The sequence below is a fragment of the Anomaloglossus baeobatrachus genome, chromosome 5 (assembly GCF_048569485.1).
Source record: "Anomaloglossus baeobatrachus isolate aAnoBae1 chromosome 5, aAnoBae1.hap1, whole genome shotgun sequence".
Lineage (NCBI taxonomy): Eukaryota > Metazoa > Chordata > Amphibia > Anura > Aromobatidae > Anomaloglossus > Anomaloglossus baeobatrachus.
The window spans coordinates 143295382-143314088 of NC_134357.1; the positions used below are offsets into that span (position 1 = coordinate 143295382).

The 18707-nt window shown below is 47.3% G+C and overlaps 1 protein-coding gene across 1 annotated transcript in view; it reads right to left on the reverse strand.

Annotated features, from left to right (window-relative positions):
- LOC142309793 (beta-microseminoprotein-like) overlaps positions 1-12448 on the reverse strand; it is a 52607-nt gene extending 40159 nt beyond the window's left edge. Inside the window, exon 1 of the mRNA XM_075347247.1 lies at positions 12436-12448. Coding sequence (XP_075203362.1) covers positions 12436-12438 — 3 coding nt within the window. The 5' untranslated portion in view covers positions 12439-12448. The remainder of the gene's footprint in view (positions 1-12435) is intronic.
- Between the last annotated feature and the right edge of the window lie 6259 nt (positions 12449-18707).

The following is an 18707-nucleotide window of genomic DNA, read 5'->3' on the forward strand; positions in this document are numbered from 1 at the left end:
AGGCGCAGAATAACTCCACACAGGCAGAATTGTCTTTCAAGGGCTTTACTCACATTTGATGGCAGGGTGAGTAGCCCGGGCGTAGCTGAGATGAACCAGGTGGGAACCAGGTATCCTTCAGGCTGACTTTATGAGGGTGACTACCAACTCGCCTTCCTTAGCCCTTGGTGGTTTGGGGTGACCCCGACTTTGAGTCCCTATGGGGGTCACCCAGGGAAGATGCTGCAGCCTCTCTCCCCTTCGTTCGCCGTGTGCTTGTCGCCTGGGCCAGATCACTCCAGCTTCTTGCCTCCTGTGAGCTATGGGCCCTAACTGTGGCTACGTGGCTGCGGCTTTTTGTGGTGTTGTGGCGTGGGCTTTGAGAGCCCCACACCGGCAGGTTTAGCAAAAGAAAGCTGGATCTATCTCCGCTTCGGGATCTGCCGCCCGTTTGGGCCTGGTACTCTCTAGCAGTCTCCTTACTTCCCACTCCGTCGCTCTCTCTTTAGCTGAAGATGGATTTCGGGTAGCACTCCTAGTTGACCGTTCTCCCCCGTCAGTAGCCACTGCGCGGGCGCTGTTAGACAGCAACAGCCCCACAGGTCTGCTCCTCACTGAGCCCTATGGAGTTCTCTGCTCTAACTGACTCACTGCCCCTCCTCTCCTGTTCTTGCCTACGCCACCTAGCAACCAGACTCTCTTACCACACCCCTTGAGAGGAGATGGAGGCTTTTGGCCCCCTCCACTATTCCAGTGAAGGTCAAGGCTTTTCCCCCTCCTGGGATCCCCAGGGGTCCTCTCATGGGTACATGTGTGAGACCTGATCACTATGCGCCTGTGTTCCACACCCCTGTCAGCCTTCTGGATTACCTGTATTGTACTGTCCCCAGCATGGGTGCAGTACTCAGTGGTGCCTGACCAGGTCAGGGGCGCCACATATCCCTGAGATTAGGGATAGCATAGGGATAGCATAGGGTCCCCTAGCTTGAGAGACAGCTTAAGAGCCCTGGTACATCGCTGTCCCATAGTCATAATGACACAGTAGTGCACCATGCTATATTTAAGATGTTTGCACCAGGCAGTATTAAAGCTATTTTAAATCAGCTGGTATTAGAGTACTCTTCACTTCACCAGGGTCAGAACACAAGACAGCATGCTCACTCATCACTACTCTGTATATGACAATAAAATCAACATAAAAATCCTTTATTAACAGTGGTTCAAAGGGATAAATATACTAAAATCCATTAAAATGATAAATGTACAGAATCAGAAGGCAAAATTCATTGAAGTCAAGTTAATGGGAGTTTTCAAAGTAACTAATAAATTCATACAAAATTCAGACAACAATCCATTTCAATGAAGATTACAAAACATGCATTGGGGTCAGGCACATGTGTCTCATGGTAACTTTTCTCTCTCGCCATGATGGATCAACAGACTCAGACTGGCTGTAATGGACAGGCTAGAGGGAAGCCACTCACCAAGCAGAACCCCTAGAACTCTGAAACCCTTTAACCCCTATACAGGGATTTGGAATTACACAGGGCCCTGGAGATTACTACCAGTGGTAGGCTGCAGTCCGATGAGAGTATTTGCAGTTGGGAAATGCAAAACAGGGACAGAATCACGCAGGCAAGGACGTAATCAGGAAACAAAGCAGAGGTCAAATCCGGATCGAGCAGCGAGGTATATAAACAGCAGGCAGGAGAGTAGTCAGGAAAAAAACAGAAGTCAAAACACCAGAATCACTAATCAGAATAGGGCAGGACAGGAACCAGGAATACAGAACTATCTCTGGCAGTGGTCAGCAGACAGGAGGGGAAATAAGAAGGGTGTGGTGTCTTCCCATTGGTTGTAGCTGACTGATGGTAACTTCAGCTGGAATACACATGCCACCTACAGTCAGCCAGTGGTACTGCAGATTGCAAGGAAACCCAGCCCAGTGGCTGAGCAGAGCCTGCGCCCACCAGCGCCGCTGGCATAGACTCCTCTCCCATTACCAGCACTATCCACGGCAGGAACACGGCGTCACCTGGTGATTGAAGCAGAAGTCGCTGGAGCGGACTTCAATGGGGACGTAATACATACAATTGTTTTACCTTTTTTCTCACTGTTTGCTTAGTGGTTTTTCAAAGCATTTACATTACATTATGGCCTGGTAACTTGAAGCTATTCATTATATATTGGCTGATTCCTTATGCAGTACACTTCTAACCTGCATGCACGGTGCATTTACTCACAGCAAGCACTATATCATGGTACATTGTCATGTTGTACATCAATGTGCAAATAACTACTTTTAATCCTGTGGTAATGAGCTCCTATTTACTTATTATATTTTCATATTCAGCATGAATATGCATAACCAAACAATACCAAAAAAGAAGGAACCCTCAATAGTAAATCTGTATCCATTTTTAATTGAAGCTGTGCCACCTGGTTATAGTAAATGCTATCCTAATGTTATCAAGTGACATCTCTGAGCTTTTTGGATGAATTTATTACAGTCACTTTAAAAACCCCTGTTACTTTAACTTCAGTGTTACCTGAATTTTATGTTGTGATTCGGTACATTTCTCATTTTAATGGATTTTCGCATGTTTATACCTTTGAACAAATATCAATATAAAATTGTTATATTGATTCTATTGTCATATAGTTTTGGTAGATATCAAGGATTGTTTTCATGTACAAACTTTAGAGAAAAGTTAATCTTTAGCTGTACTTTGCCAATACCATGTGTCACGCTCCCCGGGTCCCGACGTCGTTTCTCACTCACCGCTCCTGTCCCCGGGTCCCCTGCCCCCAGCCACACGTCCTCCTCGGCACCGCTCCCTGCTCTGGCCTCCGGCACCCGGGCGTCACGCATGTGCATTAGGGCGCGCGCGCGGTCACTGACTTCCTCTTAAAGGCCCTGCACTCTCTAACAGGATATTGCATCAGTCAGGGTCAGGTATATTAGGAGCTCCCTGCCTGGAGGGCGTCGCCTGTTTGTCGTGTTTTGCTAAGCTAGGAGTCAGGTCTCCTTGTGTCTGCTGGTATACTTACCTATCTCTCTCCTAGAGCCGCTCCTGCCACGCCATCCGGTCCTGACGATTCCCGTACCCCGAACGGTGACTGTCCGCCATCCCGTCAGTCCATACCATCTCTGATCCCTGTGGTGACCCGTCTTCTCGCTCCATCGGTTCCGGACTCTGCCTGACAACATCTCGGCCTCCGAACCTGAGCTCCGCCATCCGGACTACCTTCGGTGACTCCGTGGTCCCAGGGACTTCTACACTCCACTCTTTGGAACGGACTGTCCTGCTACCTGTAGTGCTCCGGCTACCGGACACCTTGCCTTCAGTGAGGAGTTCGGCCCAGTGGATCCACCTCCTGGGTCTGCCCGTCCACCTGGCCCTAACAGAACGAACAGGCCATGGATCCCGCCGAAGCACTAGCATCCCAACTGGCCGGATTGCAGCAGGAGCTGGTACGTCAGCGAGAGACCCAATCCCGTATGTTGGCCTTCATGACGTCAGTGGACACCCGCCTGAACACACTGCAATCCACAGCCACGTCCCTGTCCACTTCCGCCACATCCACGGCTTCCGTAGGGACAACTTCTGCGACCTCGCAACTGAGACTAGCCTCTCCGCCTCGGTTTGCCGGGGACCCCAAGAACTGCCGTGGGTTCTTGAACCAGTGCTCCCTGCACTTCAAACTGCTCCCACATCTCTTCGCTTCCGACCAAGCTGAGGTTGCCTTCGTCATGTCTCATCTGGAGGGTGAAGCACTGGCATGGATGAACCCCTTGTGGGAGAGGGAAGATCCAGTAACCACCAACATCCAGGACTTCCTGCACACCTTCCGCACCGCGTTCGATGAACCCGGACGTGCTTCTTCATCCACCTCATCCCTCTTCAGGCTACGCCAAGGAACTTTGACAGTTGGTCAGTATGCCATCCGGTTCCGCACGCTGGCATCTGAGTTGGGGTGGAACAATGAAGCCTTGACTGCCGCCTTCTGGGAGGGGCTTACCGGTCGTATCAAGGACGAGCTGGCCGGCCGAGACGTCCCCTCCACCTTGGACGCCCTGATTGATCACCCTCGCAACCCGGATAGATCTCCGCTTTCAAGAAAGGTCTAAGGAAATGTCCCGCGAGCGGCGCCCTGTAAGGCACTCCGCTTCTCCACAGAAGCCTATCCTCTCCTCATCCGGGCTGTCTGGCTCCTCCATCCATGAGCCCATGGAGTCCATGCAAATAGACCAGCTACGGTCCTCCGAGCAGCGTCGAGCGGAACGAGCCGCCAAGGGTCTCTGCTTCTATTGTGGAGACGGCGCACACCAGGTGCATGCCTGCCCAGGGAAACTCCAAAGCCTAGGGTTGGTAGGAGAGGCCACCCTAGGTACTGGGAAGCTCTCTGACCCAGTGACATGGACTGTACAGGTGACAACAGGAGAAATCCGCTTCACGGCAGAGGCCTATCTCGACTCCGGGGCCGCGGGTAACTTCATCCACCAGGCCACAGTTGACAAGTACCAGTTACCTGTCACCCCGCTGCAGACACCGCTTGTGATAGCCTCTGTGGATGGGGAACCCCTCTCTGATTCCGTCCTGTTCGTCACTAAACCTGTGAAACTGCGTATCGGTGCGCTACACACCGAAGAAATCGCCTTCTATGTTCTGCCACGCATGTCTCATCCGCTTCTGCTGGGTTTACCCTGGTTGCGGGTACATGAACCTACGGTCAGCTGGCGTACCGGAGAAATCATCCGCTGGGGCCCGTCCTGTCATGAGAACTGCCTCCAGTCAGTCCAGCCCGTCCGTCGTTCTCCGGCCCCGGACTCCTTACCTGGTCTTCCTCCAGCCTATTGGTCCTTCGCAGATGTGTTCGATAAAAAGGAGTCGGAGGTATTGCCTCCACATCGACCCTACGACTGTGCCATTGACCTTCTGCTGGGAACCACACCCCCTCGGGGACGGATATACCCTTTGTCCCCTGCTGAGACGCGGGCCATGTCTGAATACATCACCGAGAACCTGGCACGGGGGTTCATTCGAAGGTCCTCGTCCCCGGCTGGTGCGGGCTTCTTCTTCGTCAAGAAAAAAGAAGGCGACCTACGGCCCTGTATCGATTACTGGGGACTAAACCAGATCACAGTGAAAAACAAATACCCCCTGCCTCTCATCCCTGAACTCTTCGATCGGCTCCGGGGAGCCCGTATATTCACCAAATTGGATCTCCGTGGGGCCTACAACCTGGTTCGCATACGCTCCGGGGACGAGTGGAAGACCGCCTTCAACACCCGGGACGGGCACTATGAATATTGCGTGATGCCCTTCGGCCTTTGCAATGCTCCGGCAGTCTTCCAGGAGCTGGTGAACGACGTGTTCAGGGACCTCCTCTATGTCTGTGTAGTCGTATACCTGGACGACATCTTAATCTACTCCCCAGACCTACGTACCCACAGAGAGCACGTGCAGATCGTGCTACAGAGGCTGAGGAAGAATCGCTTATACGCCAAACACGAGAAGTGTGTGTTCGAACAATCATCCCTCCCCTTTTTGGGCTATGTAATATCGGACACCGGACTGCAGATGGATCCCGGGAAGGTCTCTGCTATCCTCGACTGGCCTCCTCCTTCGGGACTAAAAGCCATCCGTTTCCTCGGTTTTGCTAACTACTATCGCCAGTTCGTCCCTCACTTCTCGACCCTAACTGCTCCGCTCTCCGCCCTGACCAAGAAGGGGGCCAATCCGAAGGCTTGGACACCCGAGGCCGAAGCCGCCTTCTGCTCTCTGAAGCGGTTCTTTGCTTCTTCTCCCGTCCTTCACCGTCCTGAGTTGAACCGCCAATTCACCCTGGAGGTTGACGCCTCCTCCGCAGAGGCAGGAGCCGTACTTATGCAGAAGTCCGCCACCGGGAAGATGGTCACCTGCGGCTTCTTCTCCAAGATCTTCTCAGCCCCAGAACGCAATTATACCATTGGTGATCGAGAGCTCCTGGCCGTTAAGATGGCGTTAGAGGAATGGCGATATCTCCTGGAGGGAGCGGTTTACCCGGTGATCATCTATACTGACCACAAAAACCTGGAGTATATACGCTCCGCTCAAAGGCTGAATCCGCGCCAAGCACGTTGGTCTCTCTTCTTCGCCAGGTTTGACTTTCAGCTACACTACCGGCCTGCAGACAAGAACATACGGGCAGATGCCCTGTCTAGGTCCTTTGTTCCGGTAGACCAAGAGGAGGAGCCAAGCCAGCCCATCATCTGTCCTAGCAAGGTCATCCCGGTGGCTCCCGTCTCCCTGGCCCGGATCCCTCCTGGGAAGACTTACGTCACGGAGACCGACCGACTCAAGGTCCTCCAATGGGGACACTCCTCGAAAGTGGCCGGACACGCCGGTCAGAAGAAAACCTGGGGCGTCATCGCCCGTCACTATTGGTGGCCATCTCTTCGAACGGATGTCACCGCCTTCGTCTCTGCATGTTCCTCCTGTGCCCGGAACAAGACGCCTAAGCACCTGCCCTTTGGTCCTCTTCTCCCTCTGCCGACTCCTTCCATTCCATGGCAACACATAGCCATGGACTTTGTCACGGACTTGCCCTTGTCCTCCGGTCATACGGTCATCTGGGTCGTGGTGGACCGATTCTCGAAAATGGCTCATTTTGATCCTATGGCCGGATTGCCCTCTGCTCAAGAGCTTGCGGACGCCTTCATACAGCACATCTTCCGGCTGCATGGCTTTCCTGCCCATATCGTGTCCGACAGAGGAACCCAATTCACCTCACGCTTCTGGAGGGCTCTCTGTAAACACCTGGGGGTGTCTCTGGACTTTTCCTCTGCCTACCACCCTCAGTCAAACGGACAAGTGGAACGAGTCAACCAGATCATGACCACCTTCCTTCGTCACTACGTCAATGTCCACCAGGACAACTGGTCCACGCTCCTTCCTTGGGCTGAATTCTCTTATAACCACCAGGTCAGCGAATCCACCTCCAGTTCTCCCTTCCATGTTGTCTATGGTCTCCAGCCTTCTGTGCCGTTACCAGTCTCTCCAGCTTCCGATGTACCTGCAGCAGATGCCCTAGTTAGAGACTTCTCCGCTTTATGGGCCTCAGTCAAGACCTCCCTGGGACATGCTGCTGCACGAATGAAGAGACATGCGGACAAGAGACGTCTTGATCCTCCTCGCTTCTCTCCTGGGGACTTGGTCTGGCTTGCCTCCAAGTACGTCCGACTCAAGATTCCATCGTACAAGCTGGGTCCGCGGTACATCGGTCCCTTCAAGGTCCTCAGGAAGATCAACGAGGTGTCCTACAAGTTGCAGCTACCGCCCTCCATGCGGATACCCAACTCCTTCCATGTGTCCTTGCTGAAACCTGTTGTCCTTGGTCCCTTCTCCTCTGATACCTGTCCTCCTCCTCCCATAGCCGATGATGACATCTATGCGGTAAGAGATATCGTGGCCATGAAGACCGTCAGGGGACGGCAGTACTTCCTGGTCGACTGGACAGGTTATGGTCCCGAGGATAGGTCCTGGGAACCTCGGGAGAACGTGGGTACTCCTCTGATTCGTGCCTTCATGTCCCGGTTGTGGGGAGGGGGGCCTGGGGGGGGGTACTGTCACGCTCCCCGGGTCCCGACGTCGTTTCTCACTCACCGCTCCTGTCCCCGGGTCCCCTGCCCCCAGCCACACGTCCTCCTCGGCACCGCTCCCTGCTCTGGCCTCCGGCACCCGGGCGTCACGCATGTGCATTAGGGCGCGCGCGCGGTCACTGACTTCCTCTTAAAGGCCCTGCACTCTCTAACAGGATATTGCATCAGTCAGGGTCAGGTATATTAGGAGCTCCCTGCCTGGAGGGCGTCGCCTGTTCGTCGTGTTTTGCTAAGCTAGGAGTCAGGTCTCCTTGTGTCTGCTGGTATACTTACCTATCTCTCTCCTAGAGCCGCTCCTGCCACGCCATCCGGTCCTGACGATTCCCGTACCCCGAACGGTGACTGTCCGCCATCCCGTCAGTCCATACCATCTCTGATCCCTGTGGTGACCCGTCTTCTCGCTCCATCGGTTCCGGACTCTGCCTGACAACATCTCGGCCTCCGAACCTGAGCTCCGCCATCCGGACTACCTTCGGTGACTCCGTGGTCCCAGGGACTTCTACACTCCACTCTTTGGAACGGACTGTCCTGCTACCTGTAGTGCTCCGGCTACCGGACACCTTGCCTTCAGTGAGGAGTTCGGCCCAGTGGATCCACCTCCTGGGTCTGCCCGTCCACCTGGCCCTAACACCATGTTGTTAATAACTTCTTTGGTATATGGTTAATATTTATCTTAATGTTTGAGTTCAGGTGATAATCAATTTCATTATGGAACGCTCTTGAAATCCAGCCTGTGACCGGGCTTGAAAGGAGACCATGATTTTTACTATATACAGCAATATTGTGGTACTACTGTATATAGCACAAGTGATCAGACGATTGCAGGTTCAAGTCCCCTAAGGGCACTAAGAAATACAGTAAAAAGATGTTTTAGAAAATATATATATATATATATATATATAAAATATATATATATATATATATATATATATAAATAAAAAAAAAACAACATTCTTCAAATCACCAACCTTTCACTCATTAAAAATAAAGATAAAAAAACCCTTAGCATTTTTGACATCACCGCATTCATAAAAGTCCAATATATCAAAATATGAAATAATTGCCCTAATTTGTAAACAGAGAACAATTAGAAATGAACAAATTAAGTTTTTTTGGTCCCTGCAATACCACAAAAAATGCTGTAAGAAGCGATCAATATGTGATATTTATCCCAAAATGGTATCAATGAAAATGATGCCTCATTCTGAAAAAATAAGTCCTTATGCAGCTCCATGAATCAAAGAATGAAAATGTTACAAGTCTCAGAAAATGGTGACACAAACCAAAAATTATTTTTTCAAAACGTCTACATTTTTTTCACCACTAAAATAATAGAAAAAAACTGGACATCTTTGGTATCACCATAAGGCCCCTTTCACACGTCAGTGATTTGTGCTTTTTTTTAAACGTACCAGAATCACTGACATACGCAGACCCATTATAATGAATGGGTCTGCTCACACGTCAGTGATTTGTCACTGCACATGTCTCCGTGCAGCGTACCCGCGTGTGCGTGTTTGCTGCACGGAGACATGTCCATTTTTTTCTGGCATCACTGATGTTCCACGGACCACGCAGTGCTGTGGTCCGTGAAACACGTGCCAGAAAAAAACGTGCTTTTAAAATAAAAAACATTTTAACTCACCCGGCGTCCAGCGATGTCCTCTGCAGCCCGTCCTCCCTGCTCCTTCTGTGCCAGCTGATTACTGTCGCGCATATTCATTATGTGCGACACAGCCGACCCGGAAGCAGCTCCTGCAGGGGTCACCGCCGGCCGGATGCTGCGTCGCGGGAGCGATCAGCACCATGGACAGCGGGAGCGGGCGCAGGTGACTGAATCTCTAAGTGCAATCATGGGCCACGGAGAACGGAGCCCGGATTGCACTTAGACAACCCACGTGTGCCGTGATTTTCGGCACACGCAGGGACATGTGCGTGTTTTACACGCCAGTGAAAAACATCTGTGTTTTTCACTGACATGTGAAACGGGTCTTAGTGTACGGATGTGGAAAATTATATTGCAAGGTCATTTTTACCAGAAAATGTATGTCGTAAAAACAATTCCTTAAGGCTGGAGACAGCATTGCTGGAGACAGGTGAGTATAAAAATAATTTTATTTCACAGATACATGAGTTCTCTGGTACGTGTCAAACGGATCACACCACTGCGTGGTCCATGTGACATCAGTTATGCCAGAGAAAAACGGACTTGCCTCTGTGCAGACTCATGGACACTCATGAGATATCACTGATGTGTGCACAGACCCATTGATTTTAATGGGTCTGCGAATATCCGTGATTCTGGTACATGTAAAAACAGTAACATACACACTTGAATCACTGACATGTGAAGGGGGCCTAAGACAAAAGTCAACATTGAAGGAGGAGTTTCACAATTTCACCACACTTGGAATTTTTCCTTTTTTCTATTGCATTATGTTATGTTATGCTAAAATGAATGGTGTCATTCAAAAGTACAACTCATCCCACAAAAAAACAAGCCATCATACATCTATGTAGACAGAAAAATAAAGTAATGGCTCTGGGAGGGAGGAGGAAAATACAAAAACACAAAATTGGAAAGTGGCAGCATCAGGTTAACATGTACATGAAAAAAATGGTACCAGTGTCATCGGTGTTTTGTATCAGTGTGTCATCTGTGTGTCCGTTTTTACCATCAGTGTGTGATCAGTCTTTTTCACTGATAGATAAATAAATAAATAAATGGCAAAACTTCTCCTATGCTTGGCAAACTAAATACGTACAGCACATGGATGGTACACTGACGCCATCCGTAGGATGTACATGTTTTTCATTTACCCATGGACATGTGTTAGCACTATAGCTTTCCAGGAGAACACATTATATTTGTGAAAAAATGGATATTACACGTACCTGCAACATGGATATGTGAAAGATGCCTAATAGCCGTGTTCTTGTTGAGATCAAAACTAGACCCTGCATTTTAACCCCTTTAATGGTGCTGTCAATAGCAAAAGTGGTTATACAGGGAGAAGGGGCACTTATATGAACAATATACTATAGTACCAAAATTTAGCTTTTAGAATATGAGTGTCTCATACAAGTTAAAATATCAAAGTGGGACTAAAAATCAAAAAATAATATAAAATTCTAAAATACTAAAAGACAAAAAAATTACCCTATATAGTGTTAAGTAAAAATGTAAAAGTTATAAAAAGGAACACATAATTGGCGTTGCAGTGTCTGTAATCATCTGATCTATAAAGTGATCATGCTATTTAACCAATACAATAAAATCGATTTTAAAAAAACAGTGGCAGAATTGCTATTTTTTTTCTCACCATATTTCACAAAAATAGAGTAAAAGTAAATCAAAAAGTTATATATACCCCAAAATGATACCAATTATGTAATTTCATCGTGGAAAACAAAAAGAGCACACACATTCAGTAGCTCATTCCCCAGAAAAAAAAAAACAAAAAAAATTCTGGTTAATAGAAAATGGGGATACAAAATGTGTTGTTTTTGTTAATATTTTAATCGTGCAAAATTGATCAAATTACATAACATTGTTATCATAAACTTCTAGAATCATAGACTGGCAGAGATGGAAGGGACCGCAAATCATCCTAGCTATATGTTTATCCAGCTTCGGCTTGAAGATTTCTATTGTGGCCGCCTGTTCTACTCTCTAACTACCCTCACTGTCAGAACGTTGTTCCTAATGTCTAATCTGAATCTCCTTCCTTTTAGTTTCATCCCATTGCTTCTTGTACTTCCTTGTGCTAATGAGAATAGGGTAGTTCCCGCAGCACTGTGACTGTCTTTCATATATTTGTAGATCACTATTAAGTCTCCTCTCAGCCTTCTCTTTGGAAACTAAGCATTCCTAGTTCTTCATAGGACATGGTTTGCAGACCTTCTACCACCTTGGTTGCTCTTCTCTGGACTTGCTCCAAGATATCAATGTCTTTCTTGAATTGGGGCGCCCAGAACTGTACACAGTATTCCAGATGGGGTCTGACAAGGGTAGAGCATAGGGAAATAATTACCTCTTTTGATCTAGATTCAATGCTCTTTTTGATAGATCCCAGAATTTTTTTTGCCTTTTTAGTTGCAGCACCGCATTGTTGGCTCATGTTGAATCTAGGATCTACTATTATACCCAAGTCCTTTTCCCCAATGCTTTCATCTAGTTCTATTCCTCCTATACTATATGTGCTTTTTAAATTTCTTTTATCCAAATGTAGGACTTTGAATTTGTCCCTGTTAAACACAATTCTGTTTTCCTCGGGCCATTGTTCGAGTGTGTCTAGATCATTTTAAATACGATCTCTTTCCTCTCAAGTGTTGGCTATGCCTCCTATTTGTGGTGATTCAAGGAATTAATTTAATGTGCCCTTGCTACTATTTGGTGAACATCATAAATGCAAAATTAAGAAAATAAATTCCCAAAATTGCAGAATGGTTATTACTGTTTGCATTCCTAAAAAGAGTTTTAACATCTAATTAGTTCATAATATATACCCCAAAATAGAGCAATTATGATGTGAAAAACAAGCCCTCATATAGATACATTTACAAAAAAAAAATAAATAAAATAGCTTTTGGAATACAACAACAAAAAACTTGTCAGGACAAAGTAAGTGGGTGCTTAATGGGTTAACTTAAGAAAGAAAAAAACCTTAAAAATGAACATATCCTACAAGATAGAATCTAGACAAAAATCTCATTGCATGAATAAATGTTGTCTATTCATTTATACAAATAACTTGAATACTAGTTATAAAATTCCCCTTCAGAATTCATGTAGAATAGAATACACTCACCATCCTGGAAAGTTTTTGTTGACAGTGATTGCGTTGTACTGTGAGATTTGAAATTTATACTTGTTGGAGGTCTGCCAGGGATGGATTGAGCAAAAGTTAGGGGCGATTTCACAACTTTTTCTATCCCATTGCGTAGGACGTGAAGAATACTACTTTCTTTTCAAAACAGCACAATAAACTTGAGAAAATACTAAATACAGTCTCAATGTTACATATCTATTATATCTAGCAATGTGTTGTGGTTGTTATATAGCCCCAATAGTATTCCGCACATCTGGTTGTAAGTTCATGTTCAAGTCCAAGACCCGGACATGCAGTGTTCGGCACAGAACCTGAGCTTTACAGTTGAGGTTCGCTCATCCCTATTCGTTATTTGATGGAGCACCCTAAAGCTAAGGAACGAGCAGTGCTGAGCACGCTCGCTCGTCATCACTACTCTGTATATGACAATAGAGTCAATATAGAAATCCTTTATTGACAGTGGTTCAAAGGGATAAATATACTAAAATCCATTAAAATGATAAATCTACAGAATCAGAAGGCAAAATTCATTGAAGTCAAGGTAACGGGGATTTTCAAAGTAACAGTAATAAATTCATACAAAATTCAGACGACAATCCATTTTACTGAAGATTACGAAACATGCGTCGGGGTCAGGCGCATGTGTCTCATGGTAACTGTTCTCTCCCACCATGTCGTTGTGCACTGCTTGAGATATCAATACAATTGTTTTACCTTTTTTCCCACTATTTGCTCAGTGGTTCCTAGTCTTTCACTGCATTTACATTACATTATAGCCTGGTAACTTGAGCTTATTCATTACATATTGGCTGATCCCTTATGCAGCACACATCTAACCTGCATGCATGGTGTATTTACCCAGAGCAAGCAACCGTATGTTGTTGTGTTGTTACTTACTATATTTTCATACCCAGCATCAATATGCATAACCAAAAAACACCAAAGAAGAAAGAACCCTCAATCGTACATCTGTATCCATTTTTCTGATTTATGTAATTTAACCTGTGCCACCCGGTTCTAGCATCTGCTATCCTAATGTTATCAAGTGCCACCCGGTTCTAGCATCTGCTATCCTAATGTTATCAAGTGCCACCCGGTTCTAGCATCTGCTATCCTAATGTTATCAAGTGACATCTCTCAGCTTTTTGGATGAATTTATTATTGTAACTTTGAAAACCCCTGTTACTTTGACTTCAGTGTTCCCTGATTTGTATATTCTGATTCTGTAAATCTCTCATTTTAATGGATTTTAGTATATTTATACCCTTGAACCAATATTAATATAGGATGTTATATTGATTCTATTGTCATATAAAGAGTTTTGTTTGAATTCTGGTAGTTATCAGGGATTGTTTTCATGTACCAACTTTAGTGAAAAGTTAATATTTAGCTGTACTTTACCAACACCATATTGCTCATGATTTCTTTGGTATATGGTTAATATTTATCTTAATGTTTGAGTTCAGGTGATAATCAATTTCACTGGAAACTTGGATGATTCAGCTGTTTTTGACTGTGACGTATTCTACGTTATTTCCAACGTAACCTGTGGTCAGGGAACAGTGACTTTTTAGAAATATAGTAGAATGTTACAGTTTTCCATACTACTCTTCTAAAATATATTAAATTTGTGTGTTTGTTTTTAAATTATATTGCTTGAAGATTAAATTGCAAAACATTTTGCAAGCGTGTCTCTGCATTCAGCACAACTGTGCAAAACTTTTGTAAATTCATATTTGCGGAGGATTGAGTGCAAGTGGAATTTCCGAAATTCACGGTTTCACACGGATTGCATTACATTTTTGCCTCACACAGAATAATGCTCCCAAAACACCCTTGTATACAGTATAAACATTAAAGCTATCGTATACACAGTATTGTCTCCCCAACAGGTCCAATTTACACATTATGGTGTCCCTATAGTGCACGTATACATAGCTTGATGTGTAGTGCACTATTAGGTACTGCATCTTGACCAAGATGCAGGGCCTAGCCCCAGGAACCTGGAAGACCAGTGCTGGTACCACCAAAACACATAACATCCCCAGTTTCCCACTCCCCAATAGGGATGACTGACTAGTCCGGGACCCAATGGAGGGCCACCCAGAGGCGGAGCCAGTCCAGTCCACTAGCCGACAGCCCGGTGGGAGGGGACAAACAAAAATAGACAGTCAGACGGAGAGTCAAGTAGTGACAGTTGAAGGGGACAGACGTGTCTCCAAACGGGGTCGTGTAACAGTGACCTAAGTGGCAAGGAGAGTGGTTGCCAGGGACGGTACAGCCATGTACCTCTGGAACAAGAGCACCAACAGGGCACAAGGCCCTAGGTCAGGTGACAGCTTTAGGCAACCTGAAAAATACCTGCACAGTGAGGGGACCTTTATGGACCTCACTGACCCAAAGAATCCAGGGGCACCAGCAGTAAAGATTGAGCCAGGGACCGAAACAGAACACCGACCCTACAGGGTTCACACTGCTCGCCGTATGGACGAGAAACTGCCGTCAGACAGTAAGGGACCCACAAACACTCCAGGCTACGGGGTCCCCCTAACCATTGAGAGGTGCCGGGGAAAGAAACTACCAGGTAACCACACCGGCACTAGAACAAAAGCGACCAGGGGTCTGAACCAGGCATCCTCAGGGCCACAACTCAACAACCCTGTGAGTAAACAGAAGTTGCACTGCATCCCCATTGTATGGTCTCCCTTCTTCCTGCGACGGACCCCTTTATTCACTCTCTGGGGCCCAGCCCTACTTGCGGAGGGTCTACCATCCAGGCTGCCACCACCATGAGCCCCAGAGGTAACAGACTGTGCAGCAGCGGTTCCATCACCATAATCGTGTCAGAATACAAACTCTTTCAATTCCCTTGTATCACGGAAGCAGGCATCAGCCATTACACAACCATGACACAGCATCCCCGTACATATACGGCCCGGGACTGAGTACCCCATAGCCCTGGGTGACACAGCTTTTAGCCTGGCGTCCCAACAGGATATGGACTGGACCCATTAACATGGGTGACGTATGCCTTATGGACTGTTTTAGTGTGCAAACTACCGCCATTTTATTTTTGTGAAAAAACAACTGCACCATCACTGTGGTGAAAAAGGCGTGAAAGGGGATCCCCGCCCACACCTCATGCAAGCGCGGGCGGAAGAAGGCAGTGTTCTAACCTGGAATCTCTGGACGTGCTCCAGTCCCCTCGATAGTGGTGAGAACAACCAAAGGGGACGGGAAAAATGAAGGCACCGGACGACAGGAGTGCAGCTGGGCCTGCACCGGTAGCACAAGCGGCTGCGCCCGGGGCCGATGTGGTGGCACCGATCATGCCGATCATCCTTTCATATGTCCCAGGAGCGGCGTGGCTGCCCCAATATGATGGCAAACTGGATGCCTTACTTTGATTTAAAAAGAAAATCTGCACTGTATTGGACATGTATGCGATGATCGGCAGACAAAAAGCATCTGTGGTGCTGGAACAGTTAACGGTTGCAGCAGAGTTGGAGGTGGAAACCTGGTCAGATAACGATCGGGGCTTATTGAACACCATCTTCAAAAAGCTGAAAGTTGCTTTTGAAACCCGTACAGTGGCAGAGCTCAGAATGAGATTTTACAACTGTAGGCAGTGGTCCCAGGACAGTATCAGAGACTATGGGGAGATAAGGTATGCACACCAGTGACTATGTAAGGGGAATACATGGAATAGCAGAAACTGCTGTGTGAATACTGACTTGAAAAATCCAATAGCTATATGTAAAGTGAAAATGTGAAAAATGGAATCTGCATTACTGCCATGAACATATGAATCAAGAGAAATTTAGCTACTGAATTGATCAATGCAATAGAGCCCCAACACTACGCCAAAGTATTTCTCTACGTTGGGGTCCCTAGCTTGTGTGTGTCCTCTCATGCAGTTAAAAAACTTACCGTGTATGGGAAGCTGAGACCCAGGCTATATATGCGTATGATATGGATTGGCAATAGGTGTGGTTGGGGAGGGTTCACAAACGAAAACAACTAACAAATAAGGAATAACGTTTGGAACACCATTCTAAGTCTGAACTGGGTGCAGTTCACTTTACATATAGCTATTGGATTTTTCAAGTCAGTATTCACACAGCAGTTTCTGCTATTCCATGTATTCCCCTTACATAGTCACTGGTGTGCATACCTTATCTCCCCATAGTATCAGAGACTATGACCTAAGATTGCAAGCAGCTCTGCGGACCCTGAGGCATGTAGACCCCATCGGTGATCCAGAAGGGAACAAGATGATGGTTGAACAGTTCCTGCAGGGGTTACGATCAGTGGAAGACCGCAAGCAGCTGCGTCTGTGGGCCCTGGAACACCAAAATGTGGACTTTGTTGTTCTAAAGGACTGAGCCATAAAAGCCCTACAGCCCCCTGAGACCACAGACTCTGCCCCCCAGTCCTGGCAAGCCAGCACCTCACCCCTGCGGGTGGAGCCCCCTTCCTTAACGGTGGCAGAGACTAAAACCCAGGCAGTGCCCCCTGGTGCTCCAAATGACTCGTGTTCCCAGGTGCAGCAATTGAGCAAGGATGTGGCTATGATCCTAAAAGTGATGCAGCTCCAGTCTGAATCCAATCCAGTGGAGAAGATCCAGATAGCCGACTGCCCTGAGGATGTCCCGTGGATGCGAGGACGAAGGATCCATCGTCCAGAGGAAGGAGAATCAATCGCTATGATTCGTTTGGACAACCCATCTGCCGTCGTTGCCACAAAGTCGGCCTCGTCGCAAGAAGGTGTCCTTTAAACCGGCAACCCTGGGGCCAAGGGCCAATCCCCAGGAATAAGACGACAAGGCCCAGCTGATTGGTGTGACCGGTACGTAGGAGGACGACCTATTCTCTCCATCACTCTGAAGGAATCCCTACTTCTGCATTGTTGGACACTGGCTCGCAGGTAACAACCATCCCATATGTACTTTATGGCTATGTGCGCACTGGGAAATGGAATTTTCTTGAGAAAATTCCGCATGCTCTCAAAGATTACCGCACCCGCGGTAAAAAAACGCGGCAAACCGCACCCGAAAACCGCATGCGGTTTGCCGCGGTTTGCTGCGGTTTTACCGCGGTATTGTTCGCGGTATTGCCGCGGTTTGGCCGCGTGCGGGTTGGTACATGTGCTTATTGCATTCAATGCAATAAAGCACATTGAAAAAAAAGAAAAAAAAAAATCATTTCCTTCTTACATAGTAGATAGATAGCTAAAGAGACAGAAGAATAGATAGAGAGATAGATAGAGAGATATATAGATAGAGGACAGATCGCTGCATTTCCCATGGTCGGCAGTGAGTTCACATTACCGGCCGTGGGAAATGACCGGTAATTACCTCTGCTGTCTGCTGCGAGGCTGCATTCATTCAGCGCTGTGTGTCAGTCGCGGCTGGATGTAAGCAGCGCAGGACCTGTGGATTATGCTGGAGCTGTGGATTACGCCGGAACTTTGTTTCGGGTGGGGTTAATAAAAGGGTGAACAAGGCTTGTTTGTGTTTTATTTAAAATAAAGGATTTTTCTGTGTGTTTTATTCACTTTACTTACGGGTTGATCATGTCAGCTGTCACATAGATGCTGCCATGATCAAGCCTGGAGTTAATGGCGGTGATCCACCACCATTAACCCCTTGTATTACCTTGCCTGCCACTGCTACACGGCGGCAGGAAGAGCCGGGGACACGCCGGTACTGCCGCATAATGCATGCGACAGTGCCGGGGCAGCTGCGGCTGATATTCTCGGCTGCGGGAGGGGGAGTGAGGCGGGGGACATTAACCCTGCCCCTCTCCCTCCCCAGCCTGAGAATACCGGGCCGCCGCTGTTTGTTTACCTCGGCTGGACAGTAAATATACAGCGGAGCCCACGTGTTTTGTTTTCTATATTTCCGTTTGCTTTCTATGTGTATTCTATGTGTCTGTGTCTATGTGTTCTGTGTCTGTGATGTGTCTGTGTCTGTGATGTGTGTGTGTTTACTCTCTGCTCTGCTTCCTCTTCCTGTAATGACATCACTTCCCTGCAAAACCGCAAGCAAGCGATGTACATTACCGGAGGTAAACCGCGAATTACCACAGGGAATAACGCAGGAAAACGCAGTGAACCGCACAGAATTTGCTGCCTGCGTTATTCCCTGCGGGATTTCACGATTACATTGGAGTCAATGGAGTGAAATCCCGCAGCGACGTGCGGAAAAGAATTGACATGCAATTGTTTTTGCTGCGGGAATCCCGCAGTA